This window comes from Saccopteryx bilineata, chromosome X (genome assembly GCF_036850765.1).
Source record: "Saccopteryx bilineata isolate mSacBil1 chromosome X, mSacBil1_pri_phased_curated, whole genome shotgun sequence".
NCBI lineage: Eukaryota > Metazoa > Chordata > Mammalia > Chiroptera > Emballonuridae > Saccopteryx > Saccopteryx bilineata.
Genome location: NC_089502.1, coordinates 133,332,203 through 133,358,468, shown reverse-complemented (window position 1 = coordinate 133,358,468; position 26,266 = coordinate 133,332,203). Strand labels below are relative to the sequence as shown.

The window sequence follows — 26,266 nt, the reverse complement described above, 5'->3', positions numbered from 1 at the left end:
TCATCTAGACTTCTCCATCATTTATCATTTGTCAACTTTTTAACTTATCACTGTATCTTTTAAGTAATCCTCTGAAATATCTCAAATCTATCTGCCTTTCTCTGTTCTCGCTGTTGCTGCGTTCGGATTTTCGTCATTTTTGTGCCTGGCCTCTATGAGTCAGTCGCTTTCTGATTAATGTCTCTTCCCCTAACCCTCTTCCTGCCTCTGTGGTGATTTTTCTGAAACGTAACACTGATGATTACTCACCTGAAAAGCTTCTCTTGATTTACTATCGTCTATGGCAGTAAGTAGCCTTCAGACTCCTTGTAGAGCAGTTGAGACCCTTTCTTCAGGTACAGGGAAACATACCTGGGCCGTGGCATCCCAGGCTTCTCATGATTTAGGTTCTGCCTCCTTTCTTCTGTTCCTGGACCTGGGCCCTGGATTTCAGAGAAGCTGAGTGACTTGAATTCTACTAACATTCTTTTAGGGGGGGGGTTGTTTTTGCACAAACTTCCTATAATACCTATTCAGTTCTTGTCCCAAGAAAGTCACCTGATCTCTGAGTTTGTTTCTGTTTTGCTTGCTAGTTCATTTTGTTCATTAGATTCCACATAGGAGTGAAATCATATGGTACTTGTTCTTTGACTGGCTTATTGTTAACCAGTGTCACCCTAGTAAATTCAATTAAAAAATAAATAAAAGTGCTACGACAAACAGAAGAAAGAAAAAAAAAAAAAAAGGAAGGAAGAAAGAAAGTCACCTGAATCTCTCTAGTGATAGTTTCTGTTTGTATGCTAATGACTACACCTGGCCAAGTCCCTGTAACTTCAGGTTAGGGCTTGGTCACCGGAAGGATCAGCCAGGACTCCATAGAGTGTTAGATCTCTCTGTCCCCTTTTCCCACCTCTGCCTCTGGGCGGGGAGAAGGGACCCGAGTTTCAGTGCCTTACCAAAGGCTAAAGATGGAATCAATCAGTGAACCTTCATAAAACCCTTAAGTGTCAGGGCTTGGGGAGCTCCTGGACTGGTGAACATGCCGGGGCGCTGGGAGGGCACGGAGGCTCTGTGCCCCACCCCTCTGCCGCACCCTGTGCATTTCTCCATTGGGTTGTTCCTGAGTAAAGCATTTTCCTGAGTTCTGAGAGCCATTCTAGGGAATTAATCAAACCTGAGGAAGGGGTTGTGGAACTCCTACTTTTTTAGTCAAGTCTGAAGTGTAGGTGGCCTGGGGACCTAGGACTTGTGACTGCCCTCTAAAGTGAACAAGTCTTGTGGGACCGGGCCCTTAAACCTGTGAAATCGATGTTAATTGAGGGTAGTGAGTGTTGGAATAGATTTTAGGACACCCAGCTGGTGTCAGAGAATTGGTGTTGGAAAAGCGGCCGTGTATTTGGTGTCAGGGACACTTACCCCAGTTTACAAATGGAGACAAATCTTGAAGAGAGCGCTTGGCTCAACATTACGTTAGTATGTGGGAGAGCTATAACTCAGACATCCTCTTGGTCATATCTTATTCCCCCATCTTTTCTTTTAACATATTACATTTTTATTACTTATTAGTCATGTGTCCAAATTTCTTTTGAACTAAATTGAACGCTTTCATCAATTTAATAGCCTTGATGAAATTGCTTGTAATTTTGACTGCATTTGTTTGGTCAAAGTAATGTCACTTATCCTTCTAAACTTAGCAGGACAAACAGCTGAGGAAGTCTAAGATCTTTAGCTTGATTATCTTCAGTTCCTTCTATATTTTAAATAGGACAGAAATATCTCTGTAAATAAAAATAACTTCCTCCCAACCCATTTGGAAGCTCTCCCAGACTTTTCTCACGCCGTGCAAAGTTGCTGCTGTCTAGTCATTATTACTACTTGGGGTTTTTTTTCCTTTAACATATAATTGATCTTCCCAGGAATAGCTCAATCTCCAGATGTTTGGCCAGTGGTATTCCTCTTATTCTGGTTTTGCAGTTTTTCTGAAATAGGCTAGAAGGTAATCACTCTATCCCTTCTCTTATTCTAAGATGATTTTTCTCAGTTGTTCTTGAAACTTACCTTGGTAAGTGATTTGGGACCATAATGAAAAGAGATGGTAGAATATGTATATTTTATTCTGATCCTCTACGAATTAACCTTTATTAATTGAGAATCTTTACTCTTATTTCAATTGGAGTGCCTCTGGGTTTTTAGAAATGAAATGGTGAGACTTGAAAGCTAGAAGGGAGCTCAGAGATCATCTAACGGAGGAGCCTTATTTTTAACTGAGGAAATGAAAGTTGTCAAGGTCAGCCATGAATCTGATACTTTGGCTTGGTGAAAGAAACCTAAGTTGCAGAATCTCTTTGATGTAAATCTAGAGACATGATAAGATGCTCAATTTGACAGCATTAACACTGTTTAGCCTGGAAGAATCCTTGTGAATTTTCCAAATTATTAACAGCGGTTGAAATCTCTTGATGTCTTCAGGACCATTAAACTCTACCATGTACTTTTACACTTTCAATTAGTAAATTTTCAAACTTCAAAAAAATAGCAATAAACCTATTTCAAAAAATATATAATCTTGTGGCCTGACCAGGCGGTGCTGCAGTGGATAGAGCGTCTGACTGGGATGCAGAGGACCCAGGTTCGAAACCCTGAGGTCGCCAGCTTGAGCGTAGGCTGATCTGGTTTGAGCAAGGCTCACCAGCTTGAGCTCAAGGTCGCTGGCTCTGTTGTAGTCCCCCCCCCCCTCAAGGCACATATGAGAAAAGCAATCAATGAACAAATAAGGTGCCACAACAAAGATTTGATACTTCTCATCTCTCTCCCTTCCTGTCTGTCCCTATATGTCTTTCTCTCTGTCTCTGTCACACACACACACAAATAATAATCTTGTGTAGGATCACCGTTTACAAAACATATGAGTGCTATTAAATTAGAATATAATTTTAAGTAGAATTTTGATTTACTGGAAAATAGTGAGAAAACTTAAATTTGAGAAATGCTGTTATTAGAATGTATCCATCTTTCACTTTCAACTCTACAACAGAGAGCTTCATACCACAGAGAGCCTGTTGTAGTTGAGCTGTGATTGCTTTTGGGGAGGGATCGACCCCTTAGAGGTTGGTTATGAGGACTGGCCATGACTTCAGGGGAGAGGCTGTTGTGCAGGGGCTGTTCCCTAGTAGCAGGATTTGCTTTAATAGGGCTCTGGTGTGTTCTGAGGCTGTCCTTTGAGTTTGTCGCTTGTGTGGGTGGTTGGGTGGTGCTCTGGTGTGGTCTGAAGCTGACCACTGGGTGTGTTGGTTCTGAGGCCTCTTGAGGTGCAGGCCAAGGTCAGCCACTGCCTGTGCCCTGCCTGGAGCCACCTGGTATGAGCTACAAAGTGATCTGCAGGTGGTCTTGGGCCTCAGTTCTTTCTGTCCTTTTTCATTTGAAGATTATTTTATTTGGAGTAGGGTATAATGACTTAGACCACATATTCTGACCCACATAAACCCAGCAAAATCTTAGGTGGTCTCCAACTTCTGTTAAATTTATTTTAAGTTGAATTTGGTGATCAGGACAAATCCCATGGAAACTGAAAAAACTGATACTTACATTTTTGTGCGGACACTTTCAAAATCTTTTAAACCAATAGTGTATCTTAAGGTGTACAGTATTAGTATCAACCTTGAATTTCTGTGTTCCCAATTTAGCACTGAAGGGAAGGGGAGTTTGACACCCCAAAATATGTCTGATGGGACATATATTTTTAAAGCTAGTTATTAAAGAACAAGAGACTTGGAAAAAAACCTTTGGCCTCTTCCCTCACTACCTAAAAGGAATTTAGATAGAGGACCTGTTCCAGGAAGGGAAATAGCATCAGATAACTAGTTTAATATAAACTAGTGTGTGATAGACAGGGAGGTCCACTTGTTCAAAGTCTTCTCTGTGTCCCATTGTTAAAGATGGCCCAGCAAACATGATTTGCTAAACGTTTGCTTTTCCGTGTCCATTTGAGTTGCCTTCTCCCCCGTGAAGCCCAAACCACTACCCACCCGCCCCCCTCTCCTTAGCTCTGGAATATCATAAGCCTCAGCTGCCCAGGGTGTGTGGGAGTCTCACGATGGCACTCCTGAGTGTGTATTTGTATAAAAACCTGGACATGTTCTCCTGTTACTCTATCTCTGTTGATTTGATTATTAACCCTGTTAGGAGAATGTAGAGCCATTCAGGTGCAGCTTCTCATGGGATTTGGGCAGTCGGTAAAGGAGCTGTGGAGCCAGAAAATGGTGGGCCGGTTTGTTTATTAAAATCTCGTAACTGCGGCCGAGCCAACAGGCAGGGAAGACCACTTCCCTTTCACTCAGGGCTCCTACTGGGCAAATGAGTTTGCAAAATTTATATTTTTTGAGTTTGCTCACTTTTAGTGTTAAAAATGGCACTGGGCAGCGCTAGGTATGTGATCTGTGAAATTGCAGATTACCTTCCTGCTTGGGAAGGGCCATTGTCTTGCTAATGTTTGCTGGAGGGGAGGTTTTTGTGCCAGAAAGTTTTGCTGAGAGAGAAGGAAGAAGGGAGGAAGCCATGTTTTTGCAGTTTGTGCAGAGAGAAGGGAGAGGGTGTGCAGATGGGGAACCAGAGCTGAGGGCCTTCACGAGCTCTGCTGAGACCGGTGGGCCTTTGATTCTAGGAGGAACAGGAGAAGAGTCTCCTGGTTGTGGAACGGGAAATGTATCAGAGCTTTGTGAGCTCTGAATGAATGAAGAGGGAAGTGTTCTCCCTGTGTGTTGCTGGTGCCAAACTTTAATACACGATGGCCCATCGTTTTTCGAAACTTGAATACACGATGGCCCATCGTTTCTTGGCTCCACTGTTCTTTACCATCTGTCCGAATCTTATGGGAACCTGCATGTGCCTGGCCGCGGCGGCGGCGACTGCTGGCCATACAACTCCCAAAGCCCCAGTCTTTCTTTGGACCCTCCTGGAATCACAGGCCCCCACAAGCAAAACGGTACTCCCCAGCCAAACAAGCCAGGCCCAAATCAGGGCTCCCCAAACCCTTCAGCGCTCTCTCTCTCTCTCTCTCTCTCACTCTCTCACTCTGCACCCTCCTGCAAAACAGGCTGGGGCAAAAAAACTCTTCTCCAGCAAACAATAGCAAGCAATGGTCCCTCCCAAGCAGGAAGGCAACCCACAATTTGCAACCTGCCTCCCGAGGGCAAGCACTTGCAGCCATTCATAGACTATACACACTTGGCACTGCCCCAGTACAGTGACCAAACCTAAAAAACATTTGTTTACCGACAGAGAACTTAGAAGGTGGGAGGAAAATTATTTTTTAGCCCCTGCAGTTTTCTCCCCCAATCTGAACCCTGAGGCCCTCAGAGTCTCAGGAAAGGCTGGGAGTTGAAGAGGGTTGGCAGTGCTGGGTGATATATCAAGGAGCAGGGTAGAAGATACATTGAGCCGGTGTTCAGTTTCCCTCCTTGTCTAAGGATTCTAAAGGTAAAGGGTGGGAAGGCAATCTAAAAGTTTGGTAGTTTGAAATTTTTATGCTGTTAAACAGTGTGTATGTTGTTACTTATGATAGTTAAATATAAGTTTGATTTAATGATGGAAACTGATATCTGGAGAATGGATTTATAAATCAAGTTATTCTCCACTATTGAGGAAGTAAATCCTAATGAAGATCCTATGAATTATGGGTGAGGTAGTCCCATCCAGGAAGAAAACATTCAACATGGAGAATTCTCTACACAAGTGTAATGAGTAGTTTCTTCCCCCACAAGGCTGTGCTTTCCATAGAAATGAGGTCCTTCCATACATGGGTTAGAGTTTTAAGATGCTTTCAAACCCTTTGAACTCTCATTATAACAGAAATTTTGTCATGTACCAAATTTCTTCCTGTGCACTTTTCAGTGACAAAGTGATTCTCTCGTTTGCATGTATAAAAACAATACCAGAAACAAAAACAAAACTCAACTAATTTTGTACTTTCTTTGGAAAGAAGAAAAGAGCCATTGAAACGAAGAGTATAATTTCAGCAACAAAGGAAACATTCAAGGCCCAGGAAGGTCTTAAATTTAGTACTAATAATATATGAAATAAATTATAAGCTTTACGTTTCTCTCCGCTCTTGTTATGTAGGTACCTGCTTTCTTGCCAGTGCAGGGACAAGATTACTTAATGCTAGTTGTGTTTCTTAGTGCAAGACAAATCCACTTCAAGGTGAATCTGTTATTTAGGAAGTTAATGGTTAGTAATGAAAACCTCAAATGATTTTTGAGAGCCTCCAATGATTTTTGAGATACTTAGATCTCTGCATTGGAGGGATCTCTAGAGCATACGGGGGTTAGTATAGGATTCTTTTCTGCCAAGGCCAATCTGCTTCCAGTAGCCCCTTCCTGCCCCCTCTCTGTCCCCTGATCTCCTATGCTTCAAATTACAGGTCTTCCCTGTCCTTTAATTTATCAAGTTCTGTAAGGCTCTTTGTACTCCTTCAAATGCTCTTTGCACATCCTTGTTCCCATGGCTTGCTTCTTTACATTGAACAGATTTTACTCAAATCTTGCCTCCTCAGACAGGCCTTCTGCAGACCACCCTACCTAAGGACCCCTTCTTAATTGCCATAACTCTCAATCATAAGACTTTTTTTTCTTTATAATCCTCGTCATTGTTGTAGGGTATTGGGCAAATAAGTTATTTTTTCTTACTCTTAGTGTTAAAGATGGCCGCTGCTCACGTGGGACGGCTGATTACCTTCTTGCTTGGGAAGGGGCTTGGTTATGTTAATGTATGCTAGAGGAGGGGCTTTCACTCCAAAAGGTTTTAAAAGGTGGAGCTAGGAGGCCATTTTGAGAAGAGAAATCATGTTGTTCCAGGGGAGAGAGAGGCCACTTCAGGGAAAGAGGCAGCCAAAATGGAGCCAAAGAGGTGGGAGCCTTTGATTCTAGGAAACTCGGATGAGTTAGTGGCTTTGAGAGCCCTGAATGGAAAGGGAAGGGTTTCCCACTGTGTGTTTTTACTTGCTTGCCTAGTGCGAGTCTAGAATAAAGGAAAATGGATGATCAGTTCTTGGCTCTGCAATTTCATTACCATCTGTCTGGATCAAATGCGAACCTACAAGAGCCAGGCGGCTGTGATGGTGGCCACAGTTACTGGCTTTACCTAGGGGTACAAAAAATTTCCTTTTTAGCTTCTTTGGCTGGTCTACATAGTTAAATTGACAGAAGACAGATTAACAGAAGAAAAACAATTTAATTTCATAGGTACAGGGCCTCATAAGAACATACTAAGATCCAAAATGCAGCCAGGTAACTGAAGCTTATACAACAGCCTGAGCTAAGGAAAGGGGAATGGGAAGGGCATGGGGTCTGGTAATCCAAAGGGGAGAATGAGCTTTTATGGTAGGCCTGATGAGAGTTTTTTGGAAATCAAAGTTTGCTTAGTTATGCAGATAAAAGGTATCTCATCTCTTCCTGGTACAAGGCCCACTTCTAATGTAAATTTAGGCAGTTGAGGGAGGAGGTAAACAGCTTTTTCTGAATTTGCTGGGTTGTGATTGCCTTAGGTCAAAATAATTTGTATGCCAAAAGGGTATATTTTGGAGTAGCAAATCTGCTCACTGTCTGGAGTGATCTTGTTTGCCTGTTTCCCCTCAGTAAGCCCCATGGGAGCAGTGGCTGAGTTTGTGTTCTTCACTGTTGTATCTGAAGCATCTGTAAGTGGACTGGTCCACCTTAGGTAGCTGACAGATATTTGCAAAATAAATGGGTAACCATTAATGGTTCATTGTGTCCAAGAACTATTGAGCTGAAATCTATCTCCTTTCGTTTCTACCACTGCTGTTAGGTTCTCCTTCTGAAATAATTCACATCACCTGCTCTACTCCCTCTTTTGCAAAGTATCAGACATTTGGATGTCAGTCATCTCTCATTGAGGCCGAACTCTCCCAGTTTCTTCACCAGCTCCTGATCTGGCATGGATGGGCATTGTCAGCATCCAGTTATCCATCACAGGGAGATTTGGATTTTGTTGATACCCAACACTATACAGTACATTTTGTGGAGTCTGTGCCTCAGAGATAGTTTGGTTAAAATTTTTTGGTCAGTGTTTATCTTTGATAAAAATTATCTTTTACCTCCTTATAAATGACCAAGTGTAAATAAAGCCAGTAGACTCGGCCACCATTATAGCTACCTGGCCCGTGCAGGTTTGCATTAGATTCGGACAGTCAGTAATGAAACAACAGAGCCAAGAACTGGTGGGCCATTATCTTTAATCCTAGCTTACACCTGGTGGGCAAGTGAAAACACACACTGGGCTCCAAAACCCACTCATTCAGTGCTCACAAAGCTACTGACTTATTCGAGTTTTCTAGAATCAAAAGTTTCTAACCTCATCAGTCTCGTTCACCTCTGTTCCCCATCTTCTTCCTTCTCTCTGCACAAACTCTGCACTAACTGGCTTCTCCTTCAGCACTCCATCATCTTTGCTGCTTCTCCTCTCCTCCATGTGGCCTTTCTCTGCTCTTTTTTTTCTGCTCTCTCCTCTAATGCTAATCTCAGGAACCAAGAGAGAGCAAGCTCCCAGTCTGCCCCACTTTATAGTGTAGAAATCAAAACCTTTCATCCAATGTACAAACAATGATGTCTCTGATACAAAGTCACTCATCTGAGGCATAATGGGATTCCTCATGAGAGTGCACCACCCCTCATCAAAAAGGTTGGGAAAGGCTTAGTCCTAAAACCAAGCTCCAGGCTACAAGGATCCTGCCTGCCCACAGCCCACTCCCAACACACATTAATATCACCTGGGCGAGGGCCTCCACGTGGGCAGCACCATCTTTAACAAAGTGAGCATAATATATTTTATTTGCCCAACACCAAGGAACTATTTCTATATGATATCATTGTCAGAATTACTCTTTGAGTTCTTAAAAACTTGTTTTATTGTAGAATACAACAGCATAGAAATACATAAAAAATATACACTCTAATTCATGTCTTTTCATCACTCACCTCAAGAAATAGAACATTATTACGGTTCCAGAAAGCCCTCTTATTGAAGCAGGCATTCCAGGGGTCTGCAGACCCAAGACTACACAACCCACTGTAGTCTCTTGACTTTGTGTGGGAAAGAATTCAAGCATGAACCAGCATAGAGTTTAAAGTGTAAGTGAGTTTATTAGTCAAGTGGTGAGACAGAGAGTAGGATACTCAACAGAGTACCTCCCCTTTACCAGATTTTGCTTTCTTTATTGAAGTTTATTTAATTGGGGTGGGGGTAGTATATTCAATAAAGGGGAGGAATGTTTAGGACCTTCCCTGGGAACCGTGGAGATTTTTCAGAGTTGCTTTGTCAGCCATTTTGTGAAGGAACTTTCTGTTGCAGATCATGGGGCTACAAGGTGTGTCATCTAGCATGATGACATATTACAATGAGTGTATAATGAGGCTAGGGGTTATGTTTAGGTGAAATTAGTTGCCATGTTTGATTGAGCTGGTCTCTGCTGGTTTTAAGCCATAAATCTGGTGGGCAGTAGTCTTCTTCTTGACAGCTCCTATAGCTTTTATTGATTGCAGCTGTTTTGCCAAGTACCCTATGTCATTATGTGTCTCTTCTCAATCTCAGCTCCTCCCTGGAAGTAATGAACATCTTGATTCTTTAAATAATCCTCACTTCTTTTTTTTTTATAGACTTACCACTTATATATGTATCACTAAACAATACAGTTCACCTTTTTTATTTTAATTGATTGATTTTAGTGAAACAGAGGAGAGGAGAGAGAGAGAGAGAGAGAGAGAGAGAGAGAGAGAGAGAGAAAGGAAGGAAGGAAGGAAGGAAGAGGAAGGGAGGGAGGGAGGGAGGGAGGGAAGCACCATATGTGCCCCGACCAGAGATCAAATCCACAACCTTGGTGTTTTGGGATGGCACTAACCCACTGGGCTAACTGGCCAGGGCCAACTTTGCCTGTTTTAAAACTGTAAGTGCAGTGAAACTGTGTTAGTGTTTGGTTGTTTTTTCAATGACTTACCACTAGCTTAGCAGCTTAAGACAGCACCCATATGTTAGCCTACAATTCTGTAGGTCACAGAGTGGTTGGGTTTCTTCACTAAGGATATCATAAGCCTGAAATCAGCATGTTGACTGGGCTGAGTTCTCTTTTTTCCTTTGATTAGTTCCAAAGTGGATTTCTAAGATCCAGCTTTTTGCTCTTTTGATCGCTTTATTGTTTGTGGTAGGAAGGAATAAATTTACCTCTACCCTTTCAGGTTTTTTAACCTGGTCTAATAATTAAATTGACATGAGGCAGATTGACAAGAGAAAATAACTAAATATACTTACATACATATGTACAGGAACCCCTATATGGAAGAGTCAGAGACCTCACGTAAGGAGAGGTTCTGACACAGAAAGGTAAAATGAGGCATATCCTGAGCCAAGGAATGAGGTAAGATGCTTTGGGCTTCAGCGGAGGAGGGACATTTGCAGGATTATAAGAAGAGCAGATATTCAGTAATGAAAAGTTTGCCCTTCCCTATAGGTTGGTCATAAAAATTTATTTCTGGTGATAAGTCTTATTGTGGGGAAGGCCCCCAATTTAAATTCTTTAAGGGAAAGGTAAAAGTTTCTTGTGAGTCTGCAGGGTCTCGATTGTCTTCAGTTCCAAATAACGCACAGGCCAAAGTAGCACATCTTGGGAAGGCCTCTTCTGAACCCCTACATGTATTTTGTTATTTCATGAATTTCTGCTCTTAATTATTTTTCTTTATATTTTCCTTGCATTTCTTTTGCTGTTCTTTTTTTTTTAACTCTTGAGATCATGCTTAGTTTATTAATTTTTTAAAAAATATTCTCTGATATATGCATATATAAGGCTCTCCCCCAAGCATTGCTTTAGCTTCTTCCCATAAATGTGTTATTTTAAATGCCTTTTATGATTTCTTCCTTGATTCACTTATGGATTATTTTAATTCCAAACCTATGAATGTTTCCTAATGATTTCTTTTATGATTGATTTTTTGCATACTTGCATTGTGGAGAGAATGTCTTTGCACTTCAATCCTTATTATTTGTTTTGGGTTGTGTTATGGCCTAGCACATTATCAGTCTTTGTAAGTGTCCTATGTGTACATGGGGGTGGGGGGGAAGGTATTCTGCTGTTCTTTGCTACAGTTTACATGTTCACTTGGTCAGGTTTTAAAAATCATCTGTATCCTGCTATTTTTTTTAAGGTGAAAGGAGGGGAGATAGTGAGGCAGACTCCCAAATGCGTGCCAACTAGGATCTCCCCAGCCACCCTATCTGGGGCCGATGCTTGAGTACTGAGCTATTTTTAGCTCCTGAGGCTGATGTGCTCCAATAAAGCCACTGTCTGTGGGAGGGGAAGTGAGAGAGAAGGAGGAGAGGGAGGAGAGAGAAGCAGATGGATTCTTCTCCTGTGTGCCCTGACCGGGAATCGAATCCGGGGCATCCATATGCTTGGCTGACGCTCTGTCCACTGAGCTACACTGGCCAGGTCCCATTTTTTCTTTAAACTGCTGAATTCCTTTGCTATTATTCTGTCTTTCAGTTCTAGAATTCTAATTTATTTTTTCAAATTTATTCTTTTACCTTTTTTACCTTAGAGTCCTATCAGAATCTTAAACCCTTGTGTTTTTATTAATTCAACCTTATAGTTATTTTATAGGCTGTTCTTGATCATTCTAATATTACAAGACTTTCTGGGTCATATTCTACTTTGGTCATTTCAATTTGTTCTTGTTTGTGGTATTGTTTTACTTTGTGTGTCTGGCTACTATGCAGTGCACAATGTAAAGGAGTAATTATTTGTAGCAATATCGTGAGAGCTAGGTTGGTGTGATCTGCAGAGACTTGCTGTTTTGTTTGTTTGTTTGTTTGTTTGTTGGACCCCTCACCCTGCCTCCTTGCTTCAGCCTGACATCTGGTGGCACCACCAATATGAATTGGGACCACCTCAATGCAACAATCCACGGTACACTTAGAGGTTTATTTAGGTCACCCAGATGACATAAAGCTATAATGCAAATCTGTCCAAAACTGATTTCTTTCTGGTTCCCTCTATTCTGGGAGTATAGCTCTTTTGGGTTTTTGCTTTAAATGAGTGGTGGATTATCAAACTTCCTTCTTTTGAAACATTCTTGCCTTTGACTATTTTACCCATGGATTTGTAAGGGTTTCAAGAGCAAACTGGTTTTCCTCCCTTTTTTCTCCTTCTGGACTTTCAAGGGCCAGAAGGCTAAAACCATTTTGGGTGGTTTGGATTCTACCACTGGGTTCTATTATTTTGCTGTGACTTCAGCTGGGTAATTCTTTACAATCTTCTTAAGTCTTTGGGGTTTGGGGGCTGTCTTTAAAAAGTATTCCCTCCAGAATTTGTATTTATCCTCAAAGGGATGTTTCATCCAAGTTATTTAGTTATTTGAAATTAAAATGTCTGAGTTTTTATGTCTTAAAATTAATCTGCTATTCACCTAAAGTTGTAATTGTTGACGTAAGAACGTCCAAACCTATAGAAAAATTTTATAAGAATGAGAGACACATTTTTGAGGATGTGTCCAGAAGCAAGATCTCCAGGGATGGAGAAAATGCTCCAGAGGATGACAGTTTTGCACTAATTTTATACATTTAGAATCAAAGGAGAAAGCATAGGTAAAGTTGCATGGAATCCACTGGTGATAGATTAAGGAGGTGGGAGAAAGCAAAGTGGGAAATCTCTGGGGTTGGATAAAAAGCAAAATGGGGAGACACATTCCTTTGATATTGGTGGGTCCTGGACAGGTAATATGTAACGTTTACAGTACATAGAGGTGGTGTGTAACAACGAGGAGTTCTGTTGTCTTGTGCTCTAGTGCCAGCACTCTCCGGGGGTCTGAAAAAGAAAAGTACTGTGACATTTCAAAGGAATGTTATCTAGATGCATGAGAACAATGAACAGGGCTCACTGAAGGTGAAGATCGACCTTTGCTAAGGAAGCAGTAGGCCTGGGATGACTTCCAGTGTATCAGGCCTGCCAAGTAGCTCCCTGAGCTTGTGGGCTCTATTAAGTTGCCCTGCCCCTTTTTTGTTTACATAGTTTAATCTAATTTGGCATCATTTTTCACCCCAGTGTGAATACTGGTAGTTAAAAGGCTGTTCTTGACACCTATAGTATGTATTGACCACTCACACATCTAAATTCTGATTCCCAGTTTGCATTACTCAGTTTTGATTTCCTCAGAGACTAGGTGGGACCAAATGTTCTTTACATATATTTACTTACAGAGCTTTTTGGGTGCTGAGTCTTCCTAGAGGGAATAATTTCATTTCTATCTCTGCTTTCCTCTGGATTGAGCTGTATACCATTATTGGCAGAGAGTAGAATATTTGCTTGTTTCCAAATCAGTGTTCTTCCAAATCAGTCACAGAAGATGAAAGAATGATTCATTCTCAAGCACTCTGAGTATCTTTTACCTGGAATGTGACTGACTTAGATTTTCATATGGCTTGTTATTGACATTGACCTGTAATGTCACCTTTTCAGAGAGGCCTCTCTGAGTAATGGTCCCTTTGTCCCCCGCCCCCATAACATATCAGTATCTGACAATAATCTTGTATTTTTTACTCCCTCAGCAAAATGTGAAGTTCCATGAGGGCCAGGGCCTTGCCTATCTGGTTTACCACTGTCTTGTGTGTTGTATTTATTCATTTTCTGAAACATGTTAGGCAGTCAGTAAATTATTTGTTTAAGAAATGAATAAATAGAATAAATATTAATTTCTTCTGAAATGGTGACATTATTATCTCTAAATGTCACAGTCATCTTTTTTTAATTTGGGACTCCATTAAAGTTCTCTAAAATATAGTATCTGCTTTCTCTTGCCTTCTTTTTTTTCAAAAACTTTTTTTTTGTAAATGTTGAATGAAAAATCAGGTAATAAGAACCTGGCCACAAGTAAATGTTAGAGTGATAAAGAAATATTTAGGATTAGGGCAACTGTGACTTTCCTGTTATATATGGAACTGAAACAAGGTTATTGTGGCTGGAGAGAAGCAAGCCAAGTAGACCAGTCAGAGATGATGTCAGAGGAAGAGAGCTAGGCCTTGTGGCTTCTGTGGACTTGGACTTTCACTCTTACTGATAAGGGAGGCCACTGGAGAGTTTTAAGCAGAGAAGTGACATGATCTGTCTTTCTTAAAGACTCCTGTGTAGGGAGCAGACTGAATTCAGGGGATGGTGAGGATGGAGGTGTTAGGGATATTTAAGTAAGTCTGGTCTGCTTCTGAGCTCTCACGGTAGCTCCACTGGCTAATTTGGCTAATCTGGCTCATCTGTACCAGGAGCATCCTGTTTTAAGGTCTGTGGCTTAGTTCTAACCATCAGTATACTTGCTAGGGCATGCTGCCAGATGTGAGTCTCGATGCTGCGCCTTCTTACTTTTCTTAGTCCGGGTGGGTGTAGACTGTGCTTGGAACTCTGCTGCTCTTCCATGTATGTTCTAGAGTCAGCTTCTCCTAACTCCTCAGAAAACCCTGAGATCTTGATGGGGATTGCATTGACTGTATAGGTTAATGTGAAGAGTACTGACTCTTCTTAGCTTAAAAGTGTGTGTGTATGTAAATTTGAATAGAGGCCTCAAAGATCTTTTGTTATGTTAGATCCTAAGCAACTTTTTTTTGTTGTAAATGTGATTTTTAAAAATTATAATTTGTTTCTTGTTTATGTTCATAAATGCAATTATTTGTGTATTAAATTGATATTCAGCTATCTTGACAACACTTATAATTTTAATACTCTGTAAATTCCTCTGAATTTTTTATGTAGACAATAATATCTATAAATACTATTTTGTTTCTTTCTTTCTAATTATATATATTTTATTTATTTTACTGAGCTGGCTATAATGCACTGGGGTAATATTTAATAATAATGTTAATAGGTATTAATTGTAGGACATCTTATCAGGTTCTTAATTTTTTAAAGGGATTGTGTCTAATGTTACATATTTAAAAAGGATGTTGTAGGCCCTGGCTGGGTAGCTCAGTTGGTTAAAACATCATCATCCTGACATGCTGAGGGTTGTAGTTAATCCCCAGTCAGGGCACAAACAAGAATCAACCAATGAGTGCATAAATAAGTGCAACAACAAATTGATGTTTCTCCCCCCGCACTCCGCTCTCTCCCTCCCCCATCTCCCTCTCCTTTCCCTAAGGAAAAAACTAAAAAGTATAGTGTAGGTTTTTATCAGATACTTTTATTAGAATATGAACATTTTAAAAGCATTTAATTAAGACATATTAGTCTTCAGAAAGCTTGTCTCAGTTTACATTCACAGCATCAGTGTTACGAAAAAGCACACTTCTTCAAGGTAATAATACTTTTCTGCACCACATGGAGTACTCTTATTTTTAAAAGGTTTCAGATTTCATAGGCAGCAAAAAAATTTTCTTTACTAGTTTTGATTTATTTCTTAACCAATATTTTGTGTTGGTACAGCTGTTACTCTTAAAAGATAAGATAGGAATTCTGAAATAATTTCAGATTTAGAGAAAAATAGCAGAGATAGTAAAAAGAACCTTCTGTTTCATAGACCCTTGACCCACGCTCTCCAAATATTAACATTTTACTATATTTACTTATCATTTTTTCTGTTTCTCTTTACTAACATAACATTATTTTCTGAACAAGTTATAAACTTTATATCTAAAAACTTTACTGTTCTTTTTCTTTGATCATTAAAACATTTTATTAGACTGTCTTATTCTAGAGATTCTGGGCTAAGCCTTATTTTATCAAAAGAGTATAATTGATGCAACATTATATTAGTTTCAGATATATAACATAATAATTTGGTATTTGTATATAGAGAAATGATCAGCACAATAAGTTTATTTAACATCCATCACCCTACACAGTTATAATTTTTTATTGTGATGAGAACTTTTAAGATTTACTCTATTAGCAATTTTTGAGTATACAATACGATGTCACTCACTGTAGGCACCATGCTGTACATTACACCCGTCGGGCTTATTTTAACTACCTTCACTCATTTTGTCATTTCTTAAGATAAGAACATTGTTTTATATAACCACCATACTATTATCAAAGTACTACACTATTATTATATAATCTGTAGACATTTAAATTTTATCAGTTACCCTTTATAGCAAAATATATATTTTTGTTCTTGTCCAGAATCCAATCTAGGATTGATTATGCATTATATTTAGTTTTCATGGCTTTTAATTTATTTTTTCTGGGACAGTTACTCAGTCATTCTTTGTCTTTCATGACATAGACATTTTTAAATTCCTATCAGGAGGCATAGGGTGTTGACTTGTCCTATTACTAACAGTGTTAATTTTGATCACTTAAGGTAGTATCTGGCAGAATTCTTCACTATGAGGTGACTAGTTTGCCCTTTGTAATTGAGAAGTATCTTATAGGGAGATACTTTGAGACTAGATAATATCCTGTTTTCCATCAAACTTTGAGCCAATAGTTTTATCATGTATTGATACTTGCCTGAAATAACTGCAATATAGGCCAGGGTGGTTGCCAAATGGTGTTTTTCTAATTCTTCATTACATTTATTACTTGGAATTATACTCTAAGAAAGAGCTTTTCCTTCTCTCCCATTTATTTATGTCAGTGGGGAATGGTACATTTCTATTTTATTCTGTGGATTACAGTCTTCTACTATTTTCATTTTGTTGCTCACATGTTCCTGATTTGAGCAGTGGGAGTCTTTCCAAGCCGGCTCTGTATCCTTTAGAAATGCCCCCTTATTCGTTGAGCATTTCCCTACCTTTGACCCTAGCCTGGAAATCAGCCATTTCTCCAAGGAACCATGGCATTTTTGATTGGTGAATTAGTTGTGCTCATGGCTACTGGAGTTTTGTTGCTTCCAGGCCCCATCAGCAGACAGAGCTAAGGAATATGTGTGTATGTATATTTACACACATTTATATCTATTTCTGCATCTCTCTATATTAAGAACTGAGCATGTCTGGCTAACTGTCATTCTAAACCTTCCATTTCATATTTGTAACTTCCTTTTAGGAGAATAAGAGACCAAACTCATCCACAATATATTAATTTATTTGCTCAATCCTGAAATACACATAAAGAAGTTTCAGATCTCTGTAAAAACAGATACCTAAGTAGAGAATAAATGTGTTTATATTTAGTGTTGTCTTTTTTTCTTCTTCTTTTGCAAAAGAGAGTTGAGGAACAGACAGGGACAGACAGACAGGAGAGAGATGAGAAGCATCCACTCATAGTTGTGGCACCTTAGTTGTTCATTGATTGTTTTCCCATATGTGCCTTGGGGTGGGGGGGCTCCAGTCGAGCCAATAACCCCTTACTCAAGCCAGCCACCTTGGGCTCAAGCCAGCTGGGCTCAAGCTGGTGACCCCACACTCAAATTGGTGAACCTGTTCTCAAGCCGGCAAACTTGGGGTTTTGAACCTGAGTCTTCAGAGTCCCCAGGCCAATGCTGTATTCACTGCGCCACTGCCTGGTCAGGCTATTTAGTGTTGTCTTTAGCTCGGTGAGAGTATGCTCTTAAAATACTGTTTTCAAGAGTTACCTAGGGTTAATTCTTTCCCCCCGGCTCTCTTCAATGTTTTTACATTATTCAACTCAAATACAGTTAAGTTTATATTTGTTAATTTTCGTTCCCTTTTGGGTACCTCCTATGATTATTTCTCCTATAATTTTGGTATGTGAAACGTTAACATAGTTTTAAAAGAACTGTATAAAAAGATATAAGCTAGGTTATTAGATTACTGAGATATAAAACTTATGGCTTTTAAATGTTTGTTCTTGCAGGGAATCAGTTAATACTGCATGTTAGAAGAAATATGTGAAAGTTCCTGCCGACGTGTGAGAATTTCTTCATTCAGCTATTTTTTTGTTCTGTTTACTGGACAACTTTCTCAGAAGTTCTTTTTCGATGCCATGTTTTGTGGCTCACATCAAAGGAGGAGTTTGTCTTCATGAAGATTCCTAATATTGGTAATGTGATGAATAAATTTGAGATCCTTGGGGTTGTAGGTGAAGGTAAGTTTTGCATTCCTTGAGTTTTTGAGCAATATATAATTATACCTACCACCAAAAAAAGTTAATAATACAGGTCCTATTAATTTAATCTATATCAATTTAGACATGGGCCTAAAAGTAAGATATTAAAAATAAAATTACTCTCAACTGTTGGGCTTTATTCTCTATTTGAAAGTTAATATTTTAAAACCCCTTAAAGTCCAATAATGGGTTTCTTAAGGCTGCCTTTGTTTTATTCTTTTCATTAGATATCATGGTTTCTTTAGTCAATTTTTTGGGTTACATTTTATTTTTCTATCAGCTAGGCTTATTGTGAATAACTTAAAATTCATTTATATAAGTTAAATTTTACTTACTACATGATAAATAAACGAATAACTTCTGTTTGTCTTTGGGAATGATAAACCAGATTTTATAAATTCTGAGTCACACCATCCATTTGGTCATATTGTAATTTCTTTGAAATCAGATGTGTGTTATAATTAGCAGCATGTCTGGTTTAATTTGCAGCATTTTTCCTTTTTTAAAGTACATAAAATCGTGCTTACAATCAGTGACATCATTGATTAGATGAAATATGGTTATTCATTTTTCATGAGTTGATTTTTTTCTTCTTGGTAATTTTTGCTCTTTACTTAAAGATAACTTAATGGAGATTTTGATAAATGATCCTGTTAATGGGATAAATGACTATAATTACAGTTTCTTAGCATTTATATCTGTAAAACAAATGTTATATAAATTTTATATTTCAAAATTTTCAAATAAAATTTGAATTTCAAAAGAAGTTTTAAAAATTTATACCAATGTGAACAGCAAAGCTATTTTAGATTTTAATATTATTAATATTAAGTTGTCAAATCCCTTTTAAACAAAAACAGTTAAAATACAGTCTAATCTTTGGGTGTTTGCTTCAAGGTCTTAAGTCAAAACCATATTAATTGACTGGACCCTCTTCCTTCCCCAGTCAGTTCCTTTCCTTTTTCTTCACTGATGTTCATTACGTAAATAAAATCTATTGTCCATATCTTATATGCTGTCTGTTTGATCATAGCTGCCTTTTTGTTTGTCACTGGTTTTTTTTAAAGTATTACAGTTAGAGACTTAGGCAATAAAGCTGCTGACTAGAGAAGGTCTCATCATAGGGTTGCAATATTCAGCAAGTTTGGAATATTCCAGATTCTGGGCCTAAGTTTTCTGGATCATAACCTTGTTTCGCTTTGTATACCTGTAAGTAATCATCTTCTCAAGGATTGGCTCAGGTTACCTAAAACTACTAGGCTGTTATGTAAATCAGACTGTGTCAGTTTAAGTTATAGTCAGAAATATCATTGCTATATGTTTTCTCCTTTCTGGATGACCTCAGATGCTTTTTGGCTAAGAAATGCATATCTATATTAAGGAAATGAAAAACTATCAAGCAAAGTCTACATTCCTGTAGCCTAGACAGTGTATTTTCACCTCATAGAAAAACTGGCATGAGGGTTGGATGATTGTCTGTGATGTGGAGCTAAGTTGGATGGCTGTCATGGCTGGTCCCACCCTAACTATGATAACGAGGTTCATCCATCTCAGCCAAAGTGGGGGAGATTTGTTCTCGTTCCCTAGACTGTGTTGGAGACACATTTCCCAATTTCATGTCCCTTAAAGTCCCCTTCTTATAGATGCATGAGGCTTTACCTCTCCATGTCAGTGTTCATGACATTTCTACAAACCTCAGTTATCATACATTTGATTCTTCTAGTTAGATTTTCACAATATAATTTTAATCTCAGTTTCCTGGGTATCTTGCTGTCAACTCGTGTGTTCTGCCTCTAAGGAAATAGTTTGTTGGCTACATAATAGGAGAAGTAAGCCAAAAGTAGTGATGAATCTCATTGAGATTACCAAAGTGGGAGTGTGTGCTGATAAATGGACAGAGATACTTGGACTGCTTGTGGCTTGTGCCCTTGAACTGAGTCATTATTTATGGCAAAAATGTATAAACTTCTACTAGTTGTTAATTGGATGCCGAGGCCTATAGTATTTTGCCAATCAGGAAAGACATTCCAGTGTCCTAGAAGAGTATTTAAATGTCTTCTAGAGTAGAGAACATATTTGGTAGCTCTGTGCTTGAGCTTACTCTTGGGAAATCATTAGCTCTTAAATTTTAAGTTCCTAGAATCTCTTGAATTAATTTTCATTTACTCCTAAAGTTCTTATGCTCAAATCTTGTCTCCAGAATATTTTAAACTTAAATTTAAAAATGTCTCAAGTGAAATTTTCTTTAAAAAAGAGAAACCTTTAAAACTACACGTTGAGGAAATGGGCTGCTTATCGTCTGGGTGTTTATATATATATATAGCACTCTATACTGAAAACCAGTGTAAATATAAGAGAACTTTGATTTCTACTTGCAGTTTCTATACTGCTCCTAACTGTTTACTTCTTTTTATTATAGGAGCCTATGGAGTTGTACTTAAATGCAGACACAAGGCAAGTACAAGAAGAAAATATCTTATGTATTTAACTGTTTTGAAACTAATGTGGTTTTCTGTGCATGTGGGCATATAATTAAAACTGTCTGGCTATAATGATGATGCTTATTGAACAGAATTAATAAGTGAACCCAGAGAAAGGAGACTACTTTGGAACAAGCTTTATAATGAGTAGGTAGTCATTAGTTCTTTGCAATCATGTGCTACTTTTTCAGCTGTTCTATATGTAGGTGAAAAGCCGCCTAATGGAAAGAGAAAAGGTAGTAGAGAAGAAATCAAGGGATTGATGAATTGATATTCAGGTACTTAAGAGCAATGAAGAATTTCAGTCAGTATTTCTCATGTAGACCCAATAACTTAGAATGCTTGATGGATCGGAATCCAGATTCTTAAGGGTATAGTGGGTAGGTATTTGATTGTGGAATAGAGCTTGGGATAATAGTGTGTGGTTATGATTATTGGCTGTAGTTGATCACCCTGAACAGCCTTGAAAAGAATCATGTTATATAAATGATTTGACTATGATAATAACCACCATTTATTCACATCAAGTTTCCATAGCCATTGCTCAGTGGTGAGCATGCTTTATTCAGAGACTTTTAGATGGTAGGTATTCTAATATCAAATCATTATGTTGTACATCTGAAACTAATATAATGTTGTATGTAAATTATACCTCAATTAAGAAGTTGAAGTGATAATGATTTCAAGCATTAGGTTAGCTATTTTTCTCTTATGGTATACTTAGTGTATTAATAATCTGACCTCAGGTTATTTTGTGTATAATTTGTTAAGACTAAAATTTAAAGTTTTTTTTATATTTATAGCCATAAAAGTAATTTATGTATGACATGAGTTTAGCAATTTAGCCCAAACCATTTAAACTTACAAATCTATTATAACATATGTATGTGTATATACAGATAAATAAAGAGATGTAATTTTTATTTTTTTTAATTTTTCTGAAGTTAGAAGAGGGGAGGCAGTCAGACAGACTCCCGCATGCACCTGACCAGGATCTACCTGACATGCCCACCAGGGGACGATGCTCAGCCCATCTGGGCTGTTGCTCCATTGCAACTGAAGCCATTCTAATGCCTGAGGCTGAGGCCATGGAGCCATCCCATCCTTAGGGCCCAGGTCAAGTTTGCTCCCATGGAGCCTTGGCTGTGGGAGGGGAAGAGTGAGATAGAGAGAAAGGAGAGGGGGAAAAGGTGGAGAAGCAGATGGGCGCTTCTCCTGTGTGCCCTGTCCGGGAATCAAACCTGGGACTTCTACATGCTGGGCCGATGCTCTGCCACTGAGCAAACCAGCCAGGGTCAATAGATGTAATTTTTTTTTCTTTGTATTTTTCTGAAGCTGGAAATGGGGAGAGACAGTCAGACAGACTCCCGCATGCACCTGACCAGGATCCACCCGGCACGCCCACCAGGGGTGATGCTCTGCCCCTCCGGGGCGTCACTCCAGCACCTGGGGCAGTGGCCAAGGAGCCATCCCCAGCGCCCGGGCCATCTTTGCTCCAATGGAGCCTTGGCTGCAGGAGGGGAGGAGAGAGACAGAGAGGAAGGAGGGAGGGTGGGGGTGGAGAAGCAAATGGGTGCTTCTCCTATGTGCCCTGGCCGGGAATCGAACCCGGGTCCCCCGCACGCCAGGCTGACGCTCTACCGCTGAGCCAACCGGCCAGGGCCAGATGTAATTTTTTTTTTTTTTTTTGAGTGAGAGGAGGGGAGGTAGACTCCTGTATGCATTCCAACCAGTATCTACCCTGCAAATCCCTGTCTTGGACCGATGCTCCAATAAACCGAGCTATTTTTAGTGCCTGAGGCTAACGCACTTGAAACAACAGAGCTATTTTCAGCGCCCGGGGCCATGCTGGAACTAGTTGAGCCACTGGCTGTGGGAGTGGAAAGAGAGAGAGAAGGAGGAGAGAGTAAGGGAGAAAAGCAGATGGTAGCTTCTCATGTGAGCCCTCACCAGGCATTGAACCTAGAACATCTGAATGCTAAGCTGACGTCTGAACAAACTGGCCAGGGCCTAGATGATGTAATTTTGATGTTTGCTTTTTCTTTTCCATTATACAAAATATTACTTACATTTTATATTACAGCTTCATGACAGTTGATTTATTTTTAGGTTTTAGATCTCAAATCTCTTACTTCAGTTCAACGAAAATTTCTATTCTTGAAATTGGTGTTCAAATTATTTATGTTAGTAGTTATCTAAAGATTTTTGCCAGTAAATTCTCAAAAAGTGATTTGAATAGTATTGGTTCTTGATTCAAGATGATTAAGAACTTATAATAATAAATATAATCAAAGTAATTTTAGCATCTTAAATATGTCCTTAAGAAATATTATGGCAGTTTGAAATTAAGCAAATGAGAAGTTCCCTAATGAAATGCTATGCTTTTAATGAGTTGCCTTGAATTACAGTAAATTTCTGAAACTTAAAAAAATATTCCTGGGTGGGTACTACTAAGGAGAAATAGATTGTTGGTTTTCAAGTTAGATTTAACTTTCTTTTTGTGTGACAGAGACAATCAGAGAAAGGGACAGATAGGGACAGACTGTACAAAGAAAGATGAGAAGCATCAGTTCTTTGTTGTGGCACCTTAGTTGTTCATTGATTGCTTTCTCATATGTGCCTTGACTGGGGGGGGCGCTACAGCAGAGCAAGTGACCCCTTGCTCAAGCCAGCAACCATAGGCTCAAGCTGGTGAGCCCTGCTCAAACCAAATCAGCCTGCACTCAAGCTGGCGACCTCGTCGGGGTCTGGAACCTGGGTCCTCCACATTCCAGTCCGACGCTCTATCCACTGTGCCACCACCTGGTCAGACAGATTTGACTCTTTAATGAACATAATACCCCCATAGCAAATGAAAGCTTTAGTTCTTAATCTTAATCCTTGAGTTCTCAAACCCAAGGATTTCTAATATATAATGCAAATCTTCCTACAGTGTTTTTTCTATCTTTGTCACTTCTTCCTGTGGCCTTTCCTCTATACCTTTTTTTGACCTTATCTAAGCTATCTAAGCTCTCCTTCTACCATTTATGTAATAAAAAAGTTTATTGGTCAAATATATTGTTTTTACCTTCCCATATAGCTGGTTTACTTGTTTGTTAAAATATGCTTGTACCTGCCCTGTGGTGGCACAGTGGAGAAAGGGTCAACCTGGAATGCTGAGGTCACTGGTTTGAAACCCTGGGCTTGCCTGTTCATCAAGGCACATATGGGAATTGATGCTTTCTGCTCCCCCCCCCCTTCTCTTTCTCTCTCTTTCTCTTCTCTCTCTCTCTAAAAATGAATAAATAAAATCTAATATATCTATATATCTATATACATATGTAGATATATATGTATATAGATATATATTCTTGTTTACCTGTAGTAACTGGTTTGCCCTACATGCTATTAATGCAATCTGTTAGCATCAGCAAGAAGGGCCCAGAGTGAAATTGAATGAGAACAGGCATCTCTGCTCTTGGGAAACCAACTTTAAATGTGAACTTTGATTCCTAGAGGCTATGTGTTAGGGCACTTTGAATTACATGGATGAGTACCCCATAGTATTCTTAACCTTAACCTTATATGGCTATGGTTTGTTTGAAGAGATACTTTAGACAATGAGATTACATCTAAAAAACTTTTTTTTTACTGCCCTTCACTAAATGAGGGACTCACAGACCAGCTAAGTACCGTTGCTTTTCCTTTTATGCATCTAAAAAGATATCACTGAATAGAAAATTTAAAGCATAAATGAGTGCTTAACTCTGAGTAATAAAAACTCTTTTTAGAATCTGCAGCTGTTTAATCATTTAGACTTGCTATGGTATATTCTTTTTTTCAGCCAGAATCAGACCTTCAAATCTTTACCCCACTCCCGCAAAATAGAGAATTTGATGCTTTTGGTGAGATTTACTGTTCAGGATCAAACAAATGGATTACCGTGAAATCTCATGTTGCAGTTAAATATGGATATAATCCTTTCTGTTGTGCCGTTATATATAAAATAATCATGCCCATGTATTTTGCATACCTTTTAAAATTTAATACAATGGTTATAAAAATGTATGATTACTTATGCATAAGTGTTTGTGATCACTTATGCATAAATTTGTTCTCTTTTTGAGAGTGTTGGCTCTGGGTGTATATACAATTAAATAATTCCTAGCATATCCTATATTTGAGCAAGTGTGGAAGAAGGTTGCTGTTTTAATCTGTATTGTTGCAAAAAATTTAGAGGTCATGTTTATACAAAGATACATCTTGTCTTTTGTGAATACAATAGATGTTGGTCTATTCAAGGCCAAAGACCATACTTCTCAGTTTACTGAAATAAATGATGCCCAATTAAAAAAGAATATAACAGTATGTCTTTTAATAGCCTCTGTTTATTGTTACATATCCACATTGCCTTGTATAGGAAAACTCCTAGCAATGTCTGTTCAACTCTTTCTGGCACTTTATGACTCCTCACATTTGGAAGACTTTCTGGTTTGGACCTTTCCCTGCAGATATAATATTGCTGTATTTTTATTTTGTTTTGTTTAATTTGCATGTCTGCTTTGAAGTGACTATGATTGCAGAGGCATGTTTTTCAGTATACTTCTTTGCAGAAGAGTTTTAATAGGGAGATACTATTAGAACTCGGCAGGAGAGGTTGTGCATTAAAATAGAGGTTGGAGGGCAATGCAGTCGAGCCTTGGAAAGGGAAGTGCTGGTTCATGTAGGTCCTTCCTTGTGACTGGGCTTGGCTCATGAGAAGTCTCTGGTATGAAGTAGTAGGGACCGTGTGCTCTTGAGATAGCTAGTTGTTATACAAAGCCATGAACTATCCCATATTAGGGTACAGCCTATAAAGTATTCAATAAATAATAAAGTTGATTTAAATTACAGAACCAAAAGTGAAGGACACTGCAGAGAGCTTTTGCAGAGTAGCAAGTCCCTGTGGAAGGATCAAAGATGATCTCGAGGATTTGGGGCAAAATGGAAAAGCATTGCTATTATTTATATGAAAAATTTATAGAGCGTGTATACGTTTGGGGAGGGGAGAAATAATGAGTTTGGTTTCATAATAAAGAATAAAATGGCAGTAGAATACAAAAACTGATATTAGTAAATAGCACATATTGAGCATCTACCATGTGCAAGGTACTCTACTAGATGTTTACATTCAATTCCCACAACAGCTGTCCTCTTATTTCCATTTTCCAGGTGAGGAAACTGAAGCATGGAGAGGTTTAGTAACAGGGCCAAGATTACTCAGCTCTTGAATTATGCAGCTTTGATCTGATGCCAGAACTAGCTACCTTGAGCATGAGATAGAACTAATTGTGAAATGATATGTACCTTCCAAGCGGGAGCGCAGAGCAGGATGAAGAGCATGCTTAAAATGGTCAGCCTGAAAGGAGAGGGAGGCCGACCTCTTGAAAGCAAGGAAGGGCCCTGGCCGGTTGGCTCAGTGGTAGAGTGTCAGCCTGGTGTGCAGGAGTCCCGGGTTTGATTCTCGGCCAGGGCACACAGGAGAAGCGCCCATCTGCTTCTCCACCCCTCCCCCTCTCCTTCCTCTCTGTCTGTCTCTCTCTTCCCCTCCCACAGCCAAGGCTCCATTGGAGCAAAGATGGCCCGGGCGCTGAGGATGGCTCCATGGCCTCTGCCTCAGGCGCTAGAATGGCTCTGGTTGCGACAGAGCAAGGCCTCAGATGGGCAGAGCATCGCCCCCTGGTGGGCATGCCGGGTGGATCCCGGTCGGGTGCATGCGGGAGTCTGT

General features: G+C 39.3%; 1 protein-coding gene across 1 annotated transcript in view; it reads left to right on the top strand.

Moving 5' to 3' along the window:
- CDKL5 (cyclin dependent kinase like 5) overlaps positions 1 to 26,266 on the top strand; it is a 209,556-nt gene that overhangs the window by 55,663 nt on the left and 127,627 nt on the right. The window contains exons 2-3 of the mRNA XM_066249429.1: positions 17,789 to 18,019; positions 20,460 to 20,494. Of these exons, the coding sequence (XP_066105526.1) occupies positions 17,956 to 18,019; positions 20,460 to 20,494 (99 nt within the window). The 5' untranslated portion in view covers positions 17,789 to 17,955. The remainder of the gene's footprint in view (positions 1 to 17,788; positions 18,020 to 20,459; positions 20,495 to 26,266) is intronic.